The sequence below is a fragment of the Sardina pilchardus genome, chromosome 10 (genome assembly GCF_963854185.1).
Source record: "Sardina pilchardus chromosome 10, fSarPil1.1, whole genome shotgun sequence".
Taxonomy (NCBI): domain Eukaryota; kingdom Metazoa; phylum Chordata; class Actinopteri; order Clupeiformes; family Clupeidae; genus Sardina; species Sardina pilchardus.
This window is the reverse complement of record NC_085003.1, coordinates 34,528,100-34,548,219: the sequence shown is the minus strand read 5'-3', so window position 1 is coordinate 34,548,219 and position 20,120 is coordinate 34,528,100. Positions and strand designations below refer to the sequence as shown.

The following is a 20,120-nucleotide window of genomic DNA, read 5'->3' as shown; positions in this document are numbered from 1 at the left end:
TTCTTGTGAAATCATTTGACTTAATTTAAGAAGACTTTGACTAATTTTAAAGGAACACTTCACCGTTTACATATTAAACTACGTTATTCCCTTATAACTAAGACGAGTTGTGTGCATTTGGTAGCAGGGATAACTATATTGTGTGGCGCAGTAATATCCTCACTCCTGCACTTTCAGTTTCACTTTGGAGTGAGGATATTACTGCGCCGAGTCTAAGTGCTCCCAATGTTATTCCGCCACACAATATAGTTATCCCTTTTACCTGCTTGTAAGTGCACCACATTTTATTTTGTCTCACCATACTTGGTCGTGTGACTACTCGTGTAACTGTATTTTAATAGGGAAAACATGGAGGTGTTTGGTCGCTTCTAACTTTATCTCTGTTTGGATCCTAATGAATGCATTGGGCTAGCTAAGTGCTATCAAAGTTGCGCCGCGCGCTAGATTAAATCAAACTGATCTTTTGAGAGAGTGCTAGATAAGTCTTTTCATACTAAAAACAATATCAAATAGATTTTTTGATATTCATATAAGATTAATAACAGTTGGTTAGATTTCCTTTTTTGCATTGCAGTGACTCTTCATGTGTGATGGCCCCTGCCTACTGCCCCCTGGTGGTCGATTTCAGTGCCTTCAGCAGATCACCTGTTGATTGCTGGGTCTCTGGGTTGGCTGTAACAGCTGTGAATCCTGTGTCTCTAGGTTAGCAGAGGTGCATTCAAATTCATAAACATAGGCGAACGTTTGCAAATAGTGTTCCATTAGCCTTGAGTTTTCAGTGAACGTTTGACTGTTTGCGAACAATCGCAAACAGTCTGAGGAGGTAGTTCTCCGCGAACATGCAGTGGAACCTTTAAGAGTCATTGCATGAGAGAACCAGGCAGAGGTGGGAAGATGGGGGTCGGCCAAATCGGCTCATACTTTGTATATGTGATAAGCATGTGGAACTATGAACAGCCGTATACTAAAAACCCTCCAGCTGTTTTTTGTTATGGAGTTCTGGGACCCCTCTCAGAGACCCTCAAAAATCCAACAATTCATGGCTGAAAATGACTGAAATTGCCATTTCTACCCTGATTATCCTGATAAAGATATGAACATAAGCTTTATATTTCCATAGAGCCTAGGTAGCATCGTTTTAAAGACCAAAAGGTGCATTGAGGGGTTATCTAAACCACTGAAAGCAGAATTTTCATCCCTCTAAATTTCGGTCATTTTTAAGAAGCATGATCTCGTATTCGCAGTGGCTTTGGTGGATGGTTTTACTGTTGCTGGAGAGAGGAACATCTACTGATTCAAAAACAATTGTCGTCTAATTGGGCCACACATAATGTGTGCCGTGAGTTTGCTGGGACTCCTGTGTCTTTAGGTTAGCTGATGTAACTCCTGTTTCTCTGAGTCAGCTGGGTTAGCTTGTGTGACCCCTGTGTCTTTGAGTTAGCTGAGATAGTTGCTGTGACTCCTGTGTCTGTGGGTTTGTTGCTGTGACCCCTATGTGAGCTCACACCCACCCACATTGACTAGTCCTGTCTATGGAGTGTTAAAGGGTTGGTTTAGCTATGCTAAGTATGACCATAAGCTAGTCATAGATGAGGGGACCTTTCTGAACCAGTTTTTACCGATTCTTCCATAGCGTTATTAGTGCTAGCTGTTAGCTGTAAGCTGTTCTATAGCGTTGACGCTAGCTGTACCCATGAGTGATATAGCGTTGAGGTTAGCTGTATGAGTGCTGTAACGTGGACGTTAGTTGTACCCATGAGTACTATAGCATTGACATTAGCTGTGCTATAGCGTTGACATTAGCTGTACCTATAAGTGTTATAGCGTGAAGTTAGCTGTACCTATGCGTGCTATAGTATTGACATTAGCTATATCTTTCAGTGCTATAGCGTTGACGTTAGCTGTGTTATAGCGTTGACGTTAGCTGTACTTGCTACAGCATTGACATTAGCTGTATCTATGAGTGCTATAACGTTGACGTTAGCTGTACTTATGAGTGCTACAGTGTTGACATTAGCTGTATCTATGAGTGCTATAGCGTTGACATTAGCTGTACTTGCTACAGCATTGACATTAGCTACATCCATGAGTGCTATAGCGTTGACATTAGCTGTGCTATAGCATTGACGTTAGCTGTGTTATAGCGTTGATGTTAGCTGTGCCTATGAGTGTTACAGCGTTGACGTTAGCTGTGTCTATGGGTTGACGTTAGCTGTACTTATGAGTGCTACAGTGTTGACATTAGCTGTATCTGTGAGTGCTATAGCGTTGACGTTAGCTGTGCTACAGCGTTGACATTAGCTGTGTTATAGCGTTGACGTTAGCTGTGCTATAGCATTGACGTTAGCTGTGCTATAGCGTTGACGTTAGCTGTGCTATAGCGTTGACGTTAGCTGTGCTATAGCGTTGACGTTAGCTGTGCTTTAACTTTGACGTTAGCGGTGTTATAGCGTTGACGTTAGCTGTACTTATGAGTGCTACAGTGTTGACATTAGCTGTATCTGTGAGTGCTATAGCGTTGACGTTAGCTGTGCTACAGCGTTGACGTTAGCTGTGCTACAGCATTGACATTAGCTATGTTATAGCGTTGACGTTAGCTGTGCTATAGCGATGACGTTAGCTGTGCTATAGCGTTGACGTTAGTTGTGTTATAGCGTTGACGTTAGCTGTACTTATGAGTGCTACAGTGTTGACATTAGCTGTATCTGTGAGTGCTATAGCGTTGACGTTAGCTGTGCTATAGCGTTGACGTTAGCTGTACCTTGCGGACTCGGATGATCCAGGTCGGGGGCACTATCACAGAGGCGTGAGCCCCCAAGGAGCATGGCTCTTCAATCTGCTGCAGCATGAAACAGCTGACTTTATTATGGTACTGCAGAAAACACACACACACACACACACACACACACACACACACACATAATGTTATCATGGCACTGCAGAACAAGGAGAGAAAACGGTACATACAACAGAAGAGAACGGCCCTATGATAGAGTTAGGGTCCTGGGTGTCTCTGTGTGTGTGTGAGTGTGTGTGTGTGTGTGTGTGTGTGTGTGTGTGTGTGCGCGTGTGCGCGTGTGTGCGTGCGTGCGTGTGTGTGCTTGAGTGTTTATGCATACGTACTGCCTGTTTACACCAAGAGCAACTGATGGCAACAATGTCTTTACTGTGAAACGCAAACTTCTGTTGAAAACCCTGTGGAGACAGAAACAGATATCAGATGTAAATAAGCTAAACATTTATATGATATACTGCAGAACTCAGTCATAGGCACACACACAAGCACACACACACGCACACGCACACGCACACGCACACGCACACGCACACACACACACACACACACACACACACACACACACAGAGAGAGACACACACACATACACACACACACACACACACACACACACACACACACACAGGTGAGCTCTTACCCTGCCACACTGCCTACATTTTCCATCTTGACGCCTCCGGTGCACCCAGTGATGACGCACCACACTTGGCTGAGACAGAACACACACACACACACACACACACACACACACACACACACACACACACACACACACACACACACACACACACACACACACACATCGCCTTCATCACCTTCGTCATCATCATCTTCATCATCACTCACATGTTCACAGACACTCAGGTCATGTAGGTCAGAAAGACATTTAATGTAATTTATTATACAATGGCATTACTGTGTGTATGTGTGTGTGTTTAGATATCAGTTTGGGGAATCCCTGATTGTGTGTGTGTGTGTGCGTGTGGGGTCATAGTTAATCACCTCTCGGATATTTCTAGTCGCTGGATCCCTGAAAGATGGTTTACACCTGAAGTTGATCTGCATGGAGATTCAGAGACTCAGTTCACATCAATAGCAACGGTAAGAAGATGAGGAACAGGGGTACTCCAGGCACATGCTTTAGTGGCAAAGCTGGGTAAGTGCTAAACCTCCTACAACACCAACCCCATGCCATTGTTTTGATAGCAGATTAAAGCCGTCCAGATGTTCTATTCTATACTAGGAGAATAAGGCCGTCCAGATGTTCTATTCTATACTAGGAGAATAAGGCCGTCCAGATGTTCTACTCGCTTGTCACCTGAGCGCCATTTTGAACATTTTCAGCATGAAAACGAGGCTGTGATGGTGCGGTTACGCTACATTCACTTACAGTGTCATGTACAACTTGAACTGCTTTAATAACAATCCTGGTGGATTAACAAAACATCTGGAGTCTTCAGTTTTAACATTCATGACGATGGATGTTGTTAAGTGGGCTAATGAAGGAAATCGGATCCTGAGATCAGTATAAAAGGACATGTTCTAGGATAGAGATCAGTATAAAAGGACATATTATAGGATAGAGGGCAGCCTCACCACATATAAGGCAGGTAAGAGAACGATTGATGTGCTATTTCGGCTAAATGTCAAAATCCAACATCACACTTTATTTTGGCAATCCACTGTCGATGGAAGTCTGTGTCTCTTGGGAAACCATGACAAAATAGTTCTTAGATCCATCGATGCTAAGAAATACACAGCAATAAACTAAATAGTAATATTACTCCATTCACTCACACCAACGTTTTCAAACTTTCTACAACCAAAACCTCGTTATCGCTTCAGAATGTTATAGTGTGACAAGGGCGAATTAGGAGGTTTACCACTTACTCTGAGTTAACGAACTCAGGTTTGTCACTAAACCACATACAGTACTTGGAATAACCCCCTGGACCACACTAGAGGTAAACAGGGGTGAGGAGAGGATACACTAAGCGCAGTGTTGAATGTAAATAGCCAAAATATAATTCTATAATATCGCATAAAGAGCACAGCTTGCTCAGAGGTACCTTCTCTACTGTAGCTGCTATGCATTTATACTTATAGTAAAAGATACTAAAGACACTAAAATATAAAAACATGGGTACCCTCTCTAGATGCTGTGTATTTATATTTATACCTATGAACAGTAAAAGATACTAAAGACACTAACATATAAAAACATGGGTACCCTCTCTAGCTGCTATGTATTTATATTTATACCTATGAACAGTAAAATATACTAAAGATACTAAAATATAAAAACATGGGTACTCTCTCTAGATGCTATATATTTATATTTATACCTATGAACAGTAAAAGATACTAAAGACACTAACATATAAAAACATGGGTACCCTCTCTAGATGCTATGTATTTATATTTATACCTATGAACAGTACAATATACTAAAGACACTAAAATATAAAAACATGGGTACCCTCTCTAGATGCTATGTATTTATATTTATACCTATGAACAGTAAAAGATACTAAAGACACTAAAATATAAAAACATGGGTACCCTCTCTAGATGCTATGTATTTATATTTATACCTATGAACAGTACAATATACTAAAGACACTAAAATATAAAATATAAAAACATGGGTACCCTCTCTAGATGCTATGTATTTATATTTATACCTATGAACAGTACAATATACTAAAGACACTAAAACATAAAAACATGGGTACCCTCTCTAGATGCTATGTATTTATATTTATACCTATGAACAGTAAAAGATACTAAAGACACTAAAATATAAAAACATGGGTACCCTCTATGTATTTATATTTATACCTATGAACAGTACAATATACTAAAGACACTAAAATATAAAATATAAAAACATGGGTACCCTCTCTAGATGCTATGTATTTATATTTATACCTATGAACAGTACAATATACTAAAGACACTAAAACATAAAAACATGGGTACCCTCTCTAGATGCTATGTATTTATATTTATACCTATGAACAGTAAAAGATACTAAAGACACTAAAATATAAAAACATGGGTACCCTCTATGTATTTATATTTATACCTATGAACAGTACAATATACTAAAGACACTAAAATATAAAATATAAAAACATGGGTACCCTCTCTAGATGCTATGTATTTATATTTATACCTATGAACAGTACAATATACTAAAGACACTAAAATACAAAATATAAAAACATGGGTACCCTCTCTAGATGCTATGTATTTATATTTATACCTATGAACAGTAAAAGATACTAAAGACACTAAAATATAAAAACATGGGTACCCTCTCTATATGCTATGTATTTATATTTATACCTATGAACAGTAAAAGATACTAAAGACACTAAAATATAAAATATAAAAACATGGGTACCCTCTCCAGCTGCTCCATGCAGTCGCTATGAACTGCTATCTTGCAGGCAGCACACTTGTAGCGAGTCATGGATTTCTGCTGTTTGAAGAAAAATATTTTGAATTAATTTCATTTGTGTTGTCATCCAGTGATGTTTGGTACTAAACATAGAAAACAGAAAATGTTTTTCAAACCCACGAGTTGTGAGTTTTTGAGCTTGAAAATATTTGGGTGGGTGAAAGTGGGTGAAGAAAGTTCATGTTGCCCTTTCCCCAGCAGGGGGCAGGCCTGCACTCAGCTCTCCAGGGGCCTATTGCACAAAACTAGGATAAGGGATTAACCCGGGATATCTTGGTTATCCTGGCTCAATTTATCCGTGATCCAGTTGCACAAAAGCGGGATAGGGGGCAGCAGGATATGTTATGGTATAAGTTACCATGGCGATTTATTCTGTGGAGCTAGCCTGCTCCTGACCAGGCTCACAGCCAAGATAAGTTGATTCTAATGGTAATTACATTATCTGATTGGTTCAGCTAGCTGTCATTCAAATGAGACCTCCACGTGATTTTTTTTTTAAAGAGCTGTAGATTCCATTTATATATTATTTGCAACATGCATTTACTCGCAAAACACAGCAGAATGTCTGCCTAAATACCATATGGATGTCATTTAAATTATGGTGGCCTTATAATTAATAACATAGCCTACTCGTTGTTTGCTTCTTTTTTGACAGATGTTTGATGAATAGGCTGCTGTAGTAGTTGATTGGAAGTGGAGGGGACATTTTTCGAAGGTGTTTTGAACTAATTCGGCTTTTAAGACAAATTAAGATACTTTGTGCATCTTTGCGGTGGCAAAGCGCTTCCTAATGACGTTGCGTGCCGAGACAAGGAAGCTCTCACACACGTGGGTGCATACGTAAATTTGCATTCAGTTGATCTGCCACACCTACTCCCGCTATGTAACAGAAAAAATCATGATCCCCCATCCAAAAAAGTAAAACTTTACCTCGTTGTTAGTCTATATCAAAAGCGGTTGTTTACTTTGTGTGCAAGACGCTATTTTTCGCGTCTTTTTTATTCCAACCGCGAGTTATTGGGGGAGAAACGAGAACGCGCACATACACCGAATAACTTACACCTGGCTTGATGAATCCGTGTCTGCTCATCCTGGATTGGTCTTTGTGCAACCGATTCAGCCGGTATGCTCTTGTTTAGGATTCAGTGATCGCGGCTCAGTAACTTATCCCGGATGTCTTAATTCTGCTTTTGTGCAACGGGCCCCAGGGGCCTATTTCACAAAACCAGAGTAAGTAGATCCAAGATAAGTGACGACACACGCGGTTGACCAAGCCTGGTCAAAGTAAACATGCAAAACACGTTTCACTAATGCTGAGCGCAGATGAGTTGAGGCGGCTAGGTCAAGCCAGGTGTAAGTTATTCGGTATGTGTGCGCGTTCTCGTTTCTCCCCCAAATAACTCACGGTTGGAATAAAAAAGACGCGAAAAATAGCGTCTTGCACACAAAGTGAACAACCGCTTTTGATATAGACTAACAACGAGGTAAAGTTGTACTTTTTTGGATGGGAATCATGATTATTTCTGTTACATAGCGGGAGTAGGTGTGGCAGACCAAGTGAATGCAAATGTACGTATGCACCCACGTGTGAGAGCTTCCTTGTCTCGGCACGCAACGTCATTAAGAAAGCGCTTTGCCACCGCTTGCCACGCAACGTCATTAAGAAAGCGCTTTGCCTAAGCGCTTTCTTAATGACGTTGCGTGCCGAGACAAGGAAGCTCTCTCACGTGGGTGCATACGTACATTTGCATTCACTTGGTCTGCCACACCTACTCCCGCTATGTAACAGAAATAATCATGATTCCCATCCAAAAAAGTACAACTTTACCTCGTTGTTAGTCTATATCAAAAGCGGTTGTTCACTTTGTGTGCAAGACGCTATTTTTCGCGTCTTTTTTATTCCAACCGTGAGTTATTTGGGGGAGAAACGAGAACGCGCACACATACCGAATAACTTACACCTGGCTTGACCTAGCCGCCTCAACTCATCTGCGCTCAGCATTAGTGAAACGTGTTTTGCATGTTTACTTTGACCAGGCTTGGTCAACCGCGTGTGTCGTCACTTATCTTGGATCTACTTACTCTGGTTTTGTGAAATAGGCCCCAGGGGGGTATTTCACAAAACCAAGATAGGGGATTTAGACAGGCTTACTGGGTTATCCTGGATGAACATAGCCTTGACTTGGTTTCACAGAAGAGATCACATATAAGTTACCATGGGAATTTATACCTGGAAGCTAGCCTGCTCCCGACCAGGCTAACAGCCAAGCTAAGTTAATTCTAATGGTAATTACATTATCTGATTGGTTCTGCTAGCTGTCATTCAAATCAGACCTCCATGCGATTTTTTCAAAGAGCTGTATTCCATTTATATTTGCTACTTGCATTTACTCGCAAAACACAGCAGAATGTCTGCCTAATACCATATGGATGTTATTTAAATTATGGTGGCCTTATAATTAATAACATAGCCTACTCGTTGTTTGCTTATTTTTTGACGGACGTTTGATGAATAGCCTAGTAGTTTATTGGAAGTGGAGGGGACATTTTTCGAAGGTGTTTTCAACTAATTCGGCCTTTAAGACAAATTAAGATAATATAGGACATACTTTGTGCATCTTTGCGGTGGCAAAGAGCTTTCTTAATGACGTTGCGTGCTGAGACAAGGAAGCTCTCACACGTGGGTGCATACGTAAATTTGCATTCAGTTGATCTGCCACACCTACTCCCGCTATGTAACAGAAATACTCATGATTCCCATCCAAAAAAAAGTACAACTTCACCTCGTTGTTAGTCTATATCAAAAGCGGTTGTTCACTTCGTGTGCAAGACGCTATTTTTCGCGTCTTTTTTTATTCCCACCGTGAGTTATTTGGGGGAGAAACGAGAACGCGCACACATACCGAATAACTTAGACCTGTCTTGACCTAGCCGCCTCAACTCATCTGCGCTCAGCATTAGTGAAACGTATTTAGCATGTTTACTTTGACCAGGCTTGGTCAACCGCGTGTGTCGTCACTTATCTTGGATCTACTTACTCTGGTTTTGTGAAATAGGCCCCAGCTCTTGCAATAATAATAACAATAACAATAACAATGCACTTTATTTATGGCCGCCTTTCCCAACACTCAAGGTCACCTTACAAAATCAACACGAAAACACTCAGTCCATCAAATAAACAATTTCAGAAAAAAACAGGCAATAGAATATATATATATATATATATATATTTAAACTAATTTTTAAACATAAAGACGCTTCATCAGCGCACTCCCTCCCTCACACATTTCCTCCTCATTACCACACTCACACTCATTCACTCATTTGCTTAATTGCTCACTCACTCACTCTTTCGTTCACTCACACACTCACTCACTAAACACACTCACTCACTCACTCACTCACTCACTCACTCACTCACTCACTCACTAAACACACTCACTCACTCACTCACTCACTAACACACACACACTCACTCACTCACACTCACTCACTCACTAACACACTCACACACACACACTCACTCACTCACTCACTAGCACACTCACACACTCACTCACTCACTCTTTCGTTCACTCACACACTCACTCACTCACTAAACACACTCACTCACTCACTCACTAACACTCACACTCACTCACTCACTAACACACTCACTAACACACTCACACACACACACACTCACTCACTCACTAGCACACTCACTCACTCACTCACTCACTCACTCACTCACTCACTCACTAGCACACTCACTCACTCACTCACACTTACTCACACTTACTCACTAACACACACACACACACACACACACACACACACACTCACTCACTCACACTTACTCACACTTACTCACTAACACACACACACTCACTCACACTCACTCACTCACACTTACTCACACTTACTCACTAACACACACACTCACTCACTCACTCACACTTACTCACACTCTCACACTCTCACACTCTCACTCACTGACTTATTAATTCACTGACTCACTCAGCCACTCACCAGGGACTTGGCAAAGCAGTACTGCTCTCCCACGTAGCAGAAGTCCCCCGTGCCGCTGCTCTCAAGCCACACGTGCTGCCCATAGCTGGCGCTCTCCTGCCAACACAGCAGTGTGCTCGTCATGACAACTAACATGAGACACTGGACAGAGCACAGAGAGTGGGCATCATGACATCACCAACATGAGACACTGGACAGAGCAGAGAGTGGGCATCATGACATCACTAACATGAGACACTGGACAGAGCACAGAGAGTGGGCATCATGACATCACTAACATGAGACGCTGGACAGAGCACAGAGAGTGGGCATCATGACATCACTAACATGAGACACTGGACAGAGCACAGAGAGTGGGCATCATGACATCACTAACATGAGACGCTGGACAGAGCACAGAGAGTGGGCATCATGACATCACTAACATGAGACACTGGACTCTCTCTAACTTATGGAGGACTGGGGCCTGACCCCCTTGTGGACGCTAGCTTACGGATGCTAGCTTAGGGTTAGCTAAATGCTCGGATAACATGATAACACAGTCAATCTTGGGAGTGTAGGGAGTGTATGTGTGTTGTGGGTGAGAGGTCAGAATGGGGTTGGGTTGCTATGGTATGGTAGGTGAGGAGTTGGGTTGGGTTTGGTTGCTATAGTATGGTGGGTGAGAAGTTGGGTTGGGTGCTATAGAGCTCGACAGTCCCGCCCCTCCTCCGAGAGAGCTTATGTTCAGGATGTAAGTTTCTCATTCATTTCTCCCATTGACGTCTAGCCTGGGTGTTCCCATCCTGCCTTGCGCAGTGATTTCATTCACATGCTAAGGCAGTCTGGACACTAACACCCAAATTTTCGATCTGGATCTGGACATTATTTCAAATGCAAGAAAATTAACGTCTGGTTGCCAGACCACGTCTCATTTGAGAAGTGGTAGGCGCTAGCCAGGCTAATTGACGTCTGGAAAAATCTGTATATAATATAGAGTTTTAGACGATGCCTTAGGCTAACCAGCTACGGCGTGACTCATACTTATGCAACACATCATATCGAGCAAAAAAACTACCAGAAAAAAAGGTAAAGGTACAAGACAAAAAATATGTGTACATATTTTAAATTAAAAGCTACAGTCCCGTGATCCTTTACAAACGTACACACATTTTGAACATTTGTAGCATAACGATAGTTTAACATGGTGGTTCCATATTAACCTGAGACAAGAAGATGATTACTTCCTACCGGCTCCACTGAGTAATTTCAACCTTCAAGATGAGAAAACCGTTCTTTTTCGAACGGCCACACGTCGGTTCTGACAGCCCTGTCAGCCATTTTAATTTTTAAAGTTCCAGTGAGACGACAGGCGTGGGATCCCAAACAAAGGTTTTGTTTGGAATTGCCATAGCAACGGTGATCTCTACCAATCAAAGGCTCTGCTTTCATCAGCTTTTACACGTTAGGATGTTGGCCAGTGTAGTGCTCTCTCATTAAATTGCAAATAAAAAATCTTTTGATGCCCCATTAACTTTTGCCATCTATACAGTATGAGCAGGTACAATCGCTTAGTCATGCCGTAGCTGGTTTTAAGTCTACAATGGACGGTTACGATTTTATGGCTCATTCTCCAGTTGTCAATGGAGAAATTGTATTGGATTCTTACATCCGGAATCAGCTGTGGGCGGGACTGTCGAGCTCCATGGTATGGTGTGTGAGGTGTTGGGTTGGGTTGGGGTTGAGTTGGGCGGGGTTGGGTGCTATGGTATGGTGGGTGAGGTGTTGGGTTGGATTGGGTGCTATGGTATGGTGGGTGAGGTGTTGGGTTGGGTGCTATGGTATGGTGGGTGAGGTGTTGGGTTGGGTGCTATGGTATGGTGGGTGAGGTGTTGGGTTGGGTTGGGTGCTATGGTATGGTGGGTGAGGTGTTGGGTTGGGTGCTATGGTATGGTGGGTGAGGTGTTGGGTTGGGTGCTATGATATGGTGGGTGAGGTGTTGGGTTGGGTTGGGTGCTATGGTATGGTGGGTGAGGTGTTGGGTTGGGTGCTATGGTATGGTGGATGAGGTGTTGGGTTGGGTGCTATGGTATGGTGGGTGAGGTGTTGGGTTGGGTGCTATGGTATGGTGGGTGAGGTGTTGGGTTGGGTTGGGGTTGAGTTGGGCGGGGTTGGGTGCTATGGTATGGTGGGTGAGGTGTTGGGTTGGGTGCTATGGTATGGTGGGTGAGGTGTTGGGTTGGGTGCTATGGTATGGTGGGTGAGGTGTTGGGTTGGGTTGGGGTTGAGTTGGGCGGGGTTGGGTGCTATGGTATGGTGGGTGAGGTGTTGGGTTGGGTGCTATGGTATGGTGGGTGAGGTGTTGGGTTGGGTGCTATGGTATGGTGGGTGAGGTGTTGGGTTGGGTGCTATGGTATGGTGGGTGAGGTGTTGGGTTGGGTGCTATGGTATGGTGGGTGAGGTGTTGGGTTGGGTTGGGTGCTATGGTATGGTGGGTGAGGTGTTGGGTTGGGTGCTATGGTATGGTATGGTGGGTGAGGTGTTGGGTTGGGGTTGAGCTGGGCGGGGTTGGGTGCTATGGTATGGTGGGTGAGGTGTTGGGTTGGGTGCCATGGTATGGTGGGTGAGGTGTTGGGTTGGGTGCTATGGTATGGTGGGTGAGGTGTTGGGTTGGGTGCCATGGTATGGTGGGTGAGGTGTTGGGTTGGGTGCCATGGTATGGTGGGTGAGGTGTTGGGTTGGGTGCTATGGTATGGTGGGTGAGGTGTTGGGTTGGGTGCCATGGTATGGTGGGTGAGGTGTTGGGTTGGGTGCCATGGTATGGTGGGTGAGGTGTTGGGTTGGGTGCTATGGTATGGTGGGTGAGGTGTTGGGTTGGGTGCTATGGTATGGTGGGTGAGGTGTTGGGTTGGGTGCTATGGTATGGTGGGTGAGGTGTTGGGTTGGGTGCTTTACTTACAGTCCAGTGGACGGTGCTGCAGATCTCGTGAGGGCTGTTGCCCTTGGCAGGCAGAGTGGCGCTGGACTGGGCTGGCGGTTGGGCAGTCTTGCCGATGGCTTTCCTGAGAGGAAGAGGAAGAGGAAGAGGAAGAGAAGGGCTTTTAAAGAGTCCCCCACCACAGCACTGAGGTGCAGTGAAAACACAGCTGACCTTTTTTACTCACGCACACATAAAGAGATAACAACTTCACAGCACTGAGGTGCAGTGAAAACACAGCTGACCTTTTTTACTCACGCACACATAAAGAGATAACAACTTCACAGCACTGAGGTGCAGTGAAAACACAGCTGACCTTTTTTACTCACGCACACATAAAGAGATAACAACTTCACACTTTTGGATGCATATTTTATAAGCTGTACTGGTGTGATCATTGTGTATTGGAACATACAGCTCTGTGGCACATTGTGTATTGGAACATACAGGTCCGTACCACTCCCGCTAAAAACACTTTCACAGCATCACCATGGCAACATCTGACCATTTCAGCATCTTCATCTGGATGACCAGGAGAACCAAAATATGGTGAACCTTTAATTGGACCGTTTAAGGGTTTTTAAGTCATGTGAGCAGATATTTGGATATTTCCACTTTTACTGCTTATATAAATTAAATCTTAATCAATTTAATTTGGCCTTTTGTTTTTACAATAATTAACACAAATCAAATTAGCCATGGTGCATTTTTGGAGATGCAGTGTTTTCTGTCTGCCGAAAATATAGCATCTAGTCTGATGGCCAAAAAAAGCTCAATTTTGGTTTCATCAGAACAACGAACCTTTTTCCATTTGACCTTGGAGTCTCCCACGTCTTTGGGAGCACTTCGACTCGGCGCAGGAATATCCTCACTCCAAAGAGAAACTGATATTACCGTGCCGAGTCAAAGTGCTCCCAAGTGTTATTCCACCACACAAAATAGTTATCCCTCTTACCCGCTTAGAAATGCACCACGTTTTATTTTGTCTAACCATACTTGGTCGTGTGACTACTCGTGTAACTGTATTTTAATAGGGAAAACATGGAGGTGTTTTGTCGTTTCTAACTTCATCTCTGTTTGGATCCAAATGAATGAACTGGGCTAGCTAAGTGCTATCAAAGTAGCGCCGCGCACCAGAGCCTTTGAGTGGACGCAGTGAAACGCGAGAGGTATGTATCAACTCATCTTAGTTAAGGGAATAACATAGTTTACCATGAAATAAACGGTGGAGTGTTCCTTTAAAAAGATGAGAGATGCCTGTCATTTTTATCATAGGTATACCTCAACTATGAGAGACAAAATGAGAAAAAGAAAATCATATTGTCTGATTTTAAAAATAATTTATTTGCAAATTATGGTGGAAAATTAGTATTTGGTCAATAACAAAAATCCATTTCAATACCCTTTGTTGGCAATGACAGAGATCAAATGTTTTCACCGTTGCTGGTATTTCATCCCATTCCTCTATGGAGATCTCCTCTAGAGCAGCGATGTTTTGGGGCTGTCTCTGGGCAACACAGACTTTCAACTCCCTCCAAAGATGTTCTATGGGGTTGAGATCTGGAGACTGGCTAGGACCTTGAAATGCTTCTAATAAAGCCACTCCTTCGTTGCCCAGGCAGTGTGTTTGAGATCATGGTCATGCTGAAAGACCCAGCCACATTTCATCTTCAATGCCCTTGCTAATGGAAGGAGGTTTTCACTCAAAATCTTACGATACATGGCCCCATTCATTCTTTACTTCACACGGATCAGTCGTCCCTTTGCAAAAAAACCCAGCCCCAAACCATGATGTTTCCACCCCCATGCTTCACAGTAGGGATGGTGTTCTTTGGAAGCAGCTGAGGATTCCTTCTCCTCCAAACAAGACGAGTTGAGTTTTTACCAAAAAGTTCTATTTTGGTTTCATCTGACCATATGACATTCTCCAAATCCTCTTCTAGATCATCTGAATGCTCTCTAGCAAACTTCAGACGAGCCTGGACATGTACTGGTTTAAGCAGAGGGACATATCTGGCACTGCAGGATTTGAGTTCCTGCCTTTGATACTTGTCCCAGCTCTTTGCAGGTCATTCACTAGGTCCCCCCCGTATGGTTCTGAGGTTTTTGCTCACCATTCTTGTGATCATGTTGACCCCACGGGGTGAGATCTTGTGCGGAGCCCCAGATTGAGGGAGATTATCAGTGGTCTTGTATGTGTTCCATTTTCTAATAATTGCTCCCACAGCTGATTTCTTCACACCAAACTGCTGACTTATTGCATATTTAGTCTTCTCAGCCTGGTGCAGGTCTAGTTTTGTTTCTGGTGTCCTTTGACAGCTCTTTGGTCTTGGCCATAGTGGAGTTTGGAGTATGACTGTTTGAGGTTGTGGTCTTTTATGCTGATAACTAGTTCAAACAGGTGCCATTAATACAGGTGACAAGTGGAGGAAAGAGGAGCCTCTTAAAGAAGAAGTTGCAGGTCTGTGAGAGACAGAAATCTAGCTTGTTTGTAGGTAGCCAAATATTTATTTTACAGAGGAATTTACCAATTAATTCATTAAAAATCCATAGTTGAAGTGTATGTAAGATTGGAATGACAGGCATCTTTCATCTCTCAAGTGGAAGAACCTGCACAATTGGCTGGTGTGGTGTGTGTATCAACACTGCTGGTGTGGTGTGGTGTGTGTATCAACACTGCTGGTGTGGTGTGGTGTGGTGTGGTGTGTGTATCAACACTGCTGGTGTGGTGTGGTGTGTGTATCAGCACTGCTGGTGTGGTGTGGTTTGGTGTGGTGTGGTGTGGTGTGTGTATCAGCACTGCTGGTGTGGTGTGGTGTGTGTATCAGCACTGCTGGTGTGGTGTGTGTATCAGCACTGCTGGTGTGGTGTGGTGTGTGTATCAGCACTGCTGGTGTGGTGTGGTGTGGTGTGTGTATCAGCACTGCTGGTGTGGTGTGGTGTGGTGTGTGTATCAGCACTGCTGGTGTGGTGTGGTGTGTGTATCAGCACTGCTGGTGTGGTGTGGTGTGGTGTGTGTATCAGCACTGCTGGTGTGGTGTGTGTATCAGCACTGCTGGTGTGGTGTGTAGATTTCTGGTGGTGGCACACTTGAGATCCTTAGTTTCTTGCCACCCTTGATGACTTCCCCACCCCCAGTAAAGTGGAGGCAACAGGCTGAGAGATACACACACCACACCACACCACACCACACCACACCACACCACACCACACCACATCAGTGTGCAGCGGGGGCAACAGACTGAGAGATACACACACCACACCACACCACACCACACCACACCACACCACACCACATCAGTGTGCAGCGGGGGCAACAGACTGAGAGATACACACACCACAACACACCACAACACACCACACACACCACACCACACCACACCACACCACACCACACCACACCACACCACACCACACCAGTGTGCAGCGGGGGCAACAGACTGAGAGATCGATGTCATTGATGCGTCCCAAAGAGGCCACAGCTCCTCTGCTCATCCGCTAATGAGCACGCTCAGTGCAAGTCTGTCACTCCGCCCCTCTGTCCACACACCATGACCACTACTTCATCCTCCGTCACACACAACAACGACTACAACACTCCCATCACACACAACTACGACTACAACACTCTCCGTCACACACAACTACGACTACAACACTCCCATCACACACAACTACGACGACAACACTCCCCGTCACACAACACTACAACACTCCCCGTCACACACAACTACGACTACAACACTCCCCGTCACACAACACTACAACACTCCCCGTCATACACAACTATGACTACAACACTCCCCGTCACACACAACTACGACTACAACACTCCCCGTCACACACAACTACGACTACAACACTCCCATCACACACAACTACGACTACAACATTCCCATCACACACAACTACAACACTCCCCGTCACACACAACTACGACTACAACACTCCCCGTCACACACAACTACGACTACAACACTCCCCGTCACACACAACTATGACTATAACATTCCCCATCACACACTACAACATTCCCCATCACACACAGCTACAACATCACACACAACCAAAATTACAACATCCCCGTCACACACCATCACAGTTACAATTGTATTACAATACACCATCAGAACAATAACACCCCATCACACACAGCTACACCATCCACCCCATCACACACAGCTACACCATTCACTCCATCACACACAAACTACAACTACACCATCCACCCCCACATGTGATAGATCACAGCACAGCTCCCGTGCCCACATGTGATAGATCACACCACAGCTCCCGTACCCACATGTGATAGCTCACAGCCAGAGGAGCGGCGGGAAGCAGAGCCCCGATATTGGATTTTGCTCGTGTAAGGGATAGAATGTGTCTTCATGAGCGTCAGTCATTTGCGTGCTGCAGAGCACAGAGGCAGTGACACACACACACACACACACACACACACACACACAGAGGCAGGTTTCTCACCAGAGCTGCAATGAAGCTGTTCTGCTGCCACCACACAGGCAGTGACACACACACACACACACACACACACACACACACACACACCACTGCTTCTCTCTTTCTCTCTTTCTCCAAAGTGAAACTGTTCTGCTGCCACCACACAGGCAGTGAGGAGGTGATTCAGACAGCAGCTAATTTACAATGCTAAATTGGAGTGGCTACAAACTGATAAACAGAAAGAAACAAATAGAAAACCACAGCAGTTCCCTACATATAGTTGTGCTATGGTTGGACACAGGACAATCCCATCATGTAGCAGCGTCCAATAGGGCGACAAGACACAAGTAAGGAAAACAATTAAAGGGACACTTCACCGAAGTAGCATTAAGCTTTGTATCTTTCATGTTTTTTAATGGTCGTGCATCATTCCCTCAGTTTGCCTTGAGATGGGAGAAATACGGATTTCAATGAAACCCATGAATAGGACTTCCTGCTTTCAATGATGTAAAATGATGAAGTCCAACACTGAGATCCGTATTTCTCCCATCTCAAGGCAAACTGAGGGAATGATGCACGACCATTCAAAAACATGACTAATCGGTCAGTCTGCCTTTTCATGGGCATGATCGCGAGGCTGGAGACTTTCTGTTTGTCAGTGCACCAGCCCAGTGGCACAAACTTGCAAGCGTGTTTTTTCCGCTCGCAGGCCTTAGGGGGTAGCGAGACAGCCGTCATTCAACCAGAAATAAGTCAAATAACCATTCCAGTGCCTCCGAAGCTGATTAGTTAAGGCAAATTAAGCTAAAAAACGTGCATAGTTCACCTTTAATAGTGTTTGAAAAAGGCACTTAACTCCTGTGCTAACCCCTATGCTGCCACACAGCTCTATGCTAACTGCTATGTAGCTGCACAGCTTTTTTCTAACCCCTATGAAGCCACACAGCTCTATGCTAACTCCTATGCTAACTACTATGTAGCTGCACAGCTCTATGCCAACCCCTATGTATGCACATGGCTTTATGCTAACCCCTATGCAGCCACACAGCTCTATGCTAATCCCTATGTAGCCACACAGCTCTATGCTAACCCTAACCCCTATGCAGCCACACAGCTCTATGCTAACCCCTATGTAGCTACACAGCTCTATATAGCCACACAGCTAAATGCAGCCACACAGCTCTATGCTAAACCCTATGTATGCACACAGCTCTATGCTAACCCCTATGCAGCCACACAGCTCTATGCTAACCCCTATGTAGCCACACAGCTCTATGCTAATCCCTATGTAGCTACACAGCTCTATATAGCCACACAGCTATGCAACCACACAGCTCTATGCTAAACCCTATGCTAACCCTCTTGTAGCCACACAGCTCTATGCTAACCCCTATGCAGCCACACAGCTCTATGCTAACCCCTATGTAGCCACACAGCTCTATGCTAACCCTAACCCCTATGCAGCCACACAGCTCTATGCTAATCCCTATGTAGCTACACAGCTCTATATAGCCACACAGCTATGCAACCACACAGCTCTATGCTAAACCCTATGCTAACCCTCTTGTAGCCACACAGCTCTATGCTAAACCCTATGCTAACCCTTATAGAATAGAATAGAATAGAATAGAATATATACTTTTTTGATCCCGTGAGGGAAATTCAGTTCTCTGCATTTAACCCAATTTAACCGAATTAGTGAACACACAGCACACAGTGAACACACAGTGAGGTGAATCACACAACCCAGAGCAGTGAGCTGCCTGCCCAACCAGCGGCGCTCGGGGAGCAGTGAGGGGTTAGGTGCCTTGCTCAAGGGCACTTCAGCCGTGGTGGACTGGTCGGGGATCGAACCGGCAACCTTCCGGTTATAAGCCCGATGCGCTAACCAGTACACCACGGCTGCCCCAGCATGTAGCCGTATGTAGCCACACAGCTGTATGCTAAACCCTATGCTAACCCTCTTGTAGCCACACAGCTGTATGCTAAACCCTATGCTAACCCTCTTGTAGCCACACAGCTGTATGCTAAACCCTATGCTAACCCTCTTGTAGCCACACAGCTCTATGCTAAACCCTATGCTAACCCTGGGTCAGTAACATGCGAGAGAAAGCCCCTCCAGGACTCCAGACGTGTGTGTGTGTGTGTGTGTGTGTGTGTGTGTGTGTGTGTGTGTGTGTGTGTGTGCAGGGCACGGTTATGGGTCAGGAACATACGAGAGAAAGCCCCTCCAGGACTCCAGACGTGGGTCGTAGTAAGCGCCCAGCAGGGGGCTAACGTTGCCATGGCACCCAGAGATCCGCCGGCACGCTGAGTTGCGGCGACTTGGCAACGGGAGGCCCCGCCCAGGCCACGGACTTCCCGCCTTGGAGACGGTGGAGACGCGGCGCTGCCTGCGCTGGTTGCCGCGGTAACCGTGTGCGTTGGCGACGAGC

At 44.6% G+C, this 20,120-nt stretch overlaps 1 protein-coding gene across 8 annotated transcripts in view; it reads right to left on the bottom strand.

The window, feature by feature from the left end:
* Nucleotides 1-20,120, bottom strand: part of dgkzb (diacylglycerol kinase, zeta b) — an 80,058-nt gene that overhangs the window by 33,252 nt on the left and 26,686 nt on the right. For 3 of the 8 annotated variants that reach the window (XR_009940451.1, XM_062548120.1, XM_062548124.1), the window contains exons 2-9: nucleotides 19,902-20,120; nucleotides 13,210-13,312; nucleotides 10,272-10,412; nucleotides 6,204-6,281; nucleotides 3,797-3,853; nucleotides 3,435-3,503; nucleotides 3,124-3,195; nucleotides 2,762-2,872 (exon numbers count right to left, since the gene is read on the bottom strand). The exon at nucleotides 19,902-20,120 is cut by the window's right edge and continues 754 nt beyond it. Coding sequence is in view for 7 of the 8 variants with exons in the window: in XM_062548120.1 (XP_062404104.1) it covers nucleotides 2,762-2,872; nucleotides 3,124-3,195; nucleotides 3,435-3,503; nucleotides 3,797-3,853; nucleotides 6,204-6,281; nucleotides 10,272-10,412; nucleotides 13,210-13,312; nucleotides 19,902-20,120 (850 nt within the window). In the remaining variant the exon portion in view is untranslated. The remainder of the gene's footprint in view (nucleotides 1-2,761; nucleotides 2,873-3,123; nucleotides 3,196-3,434; nucleotides 3,504-3,796; nucleotides 3,854-6,203; nucleotides 6,282-10,271; nucleotides 10,413-13,209; nucleotides 13,313-19,901) is intronic. The other 5 variants (XM_062548121.1, XM_062548123.1, XM_062548122.1 and 2 more) reach the window with 5 other exon arrangements.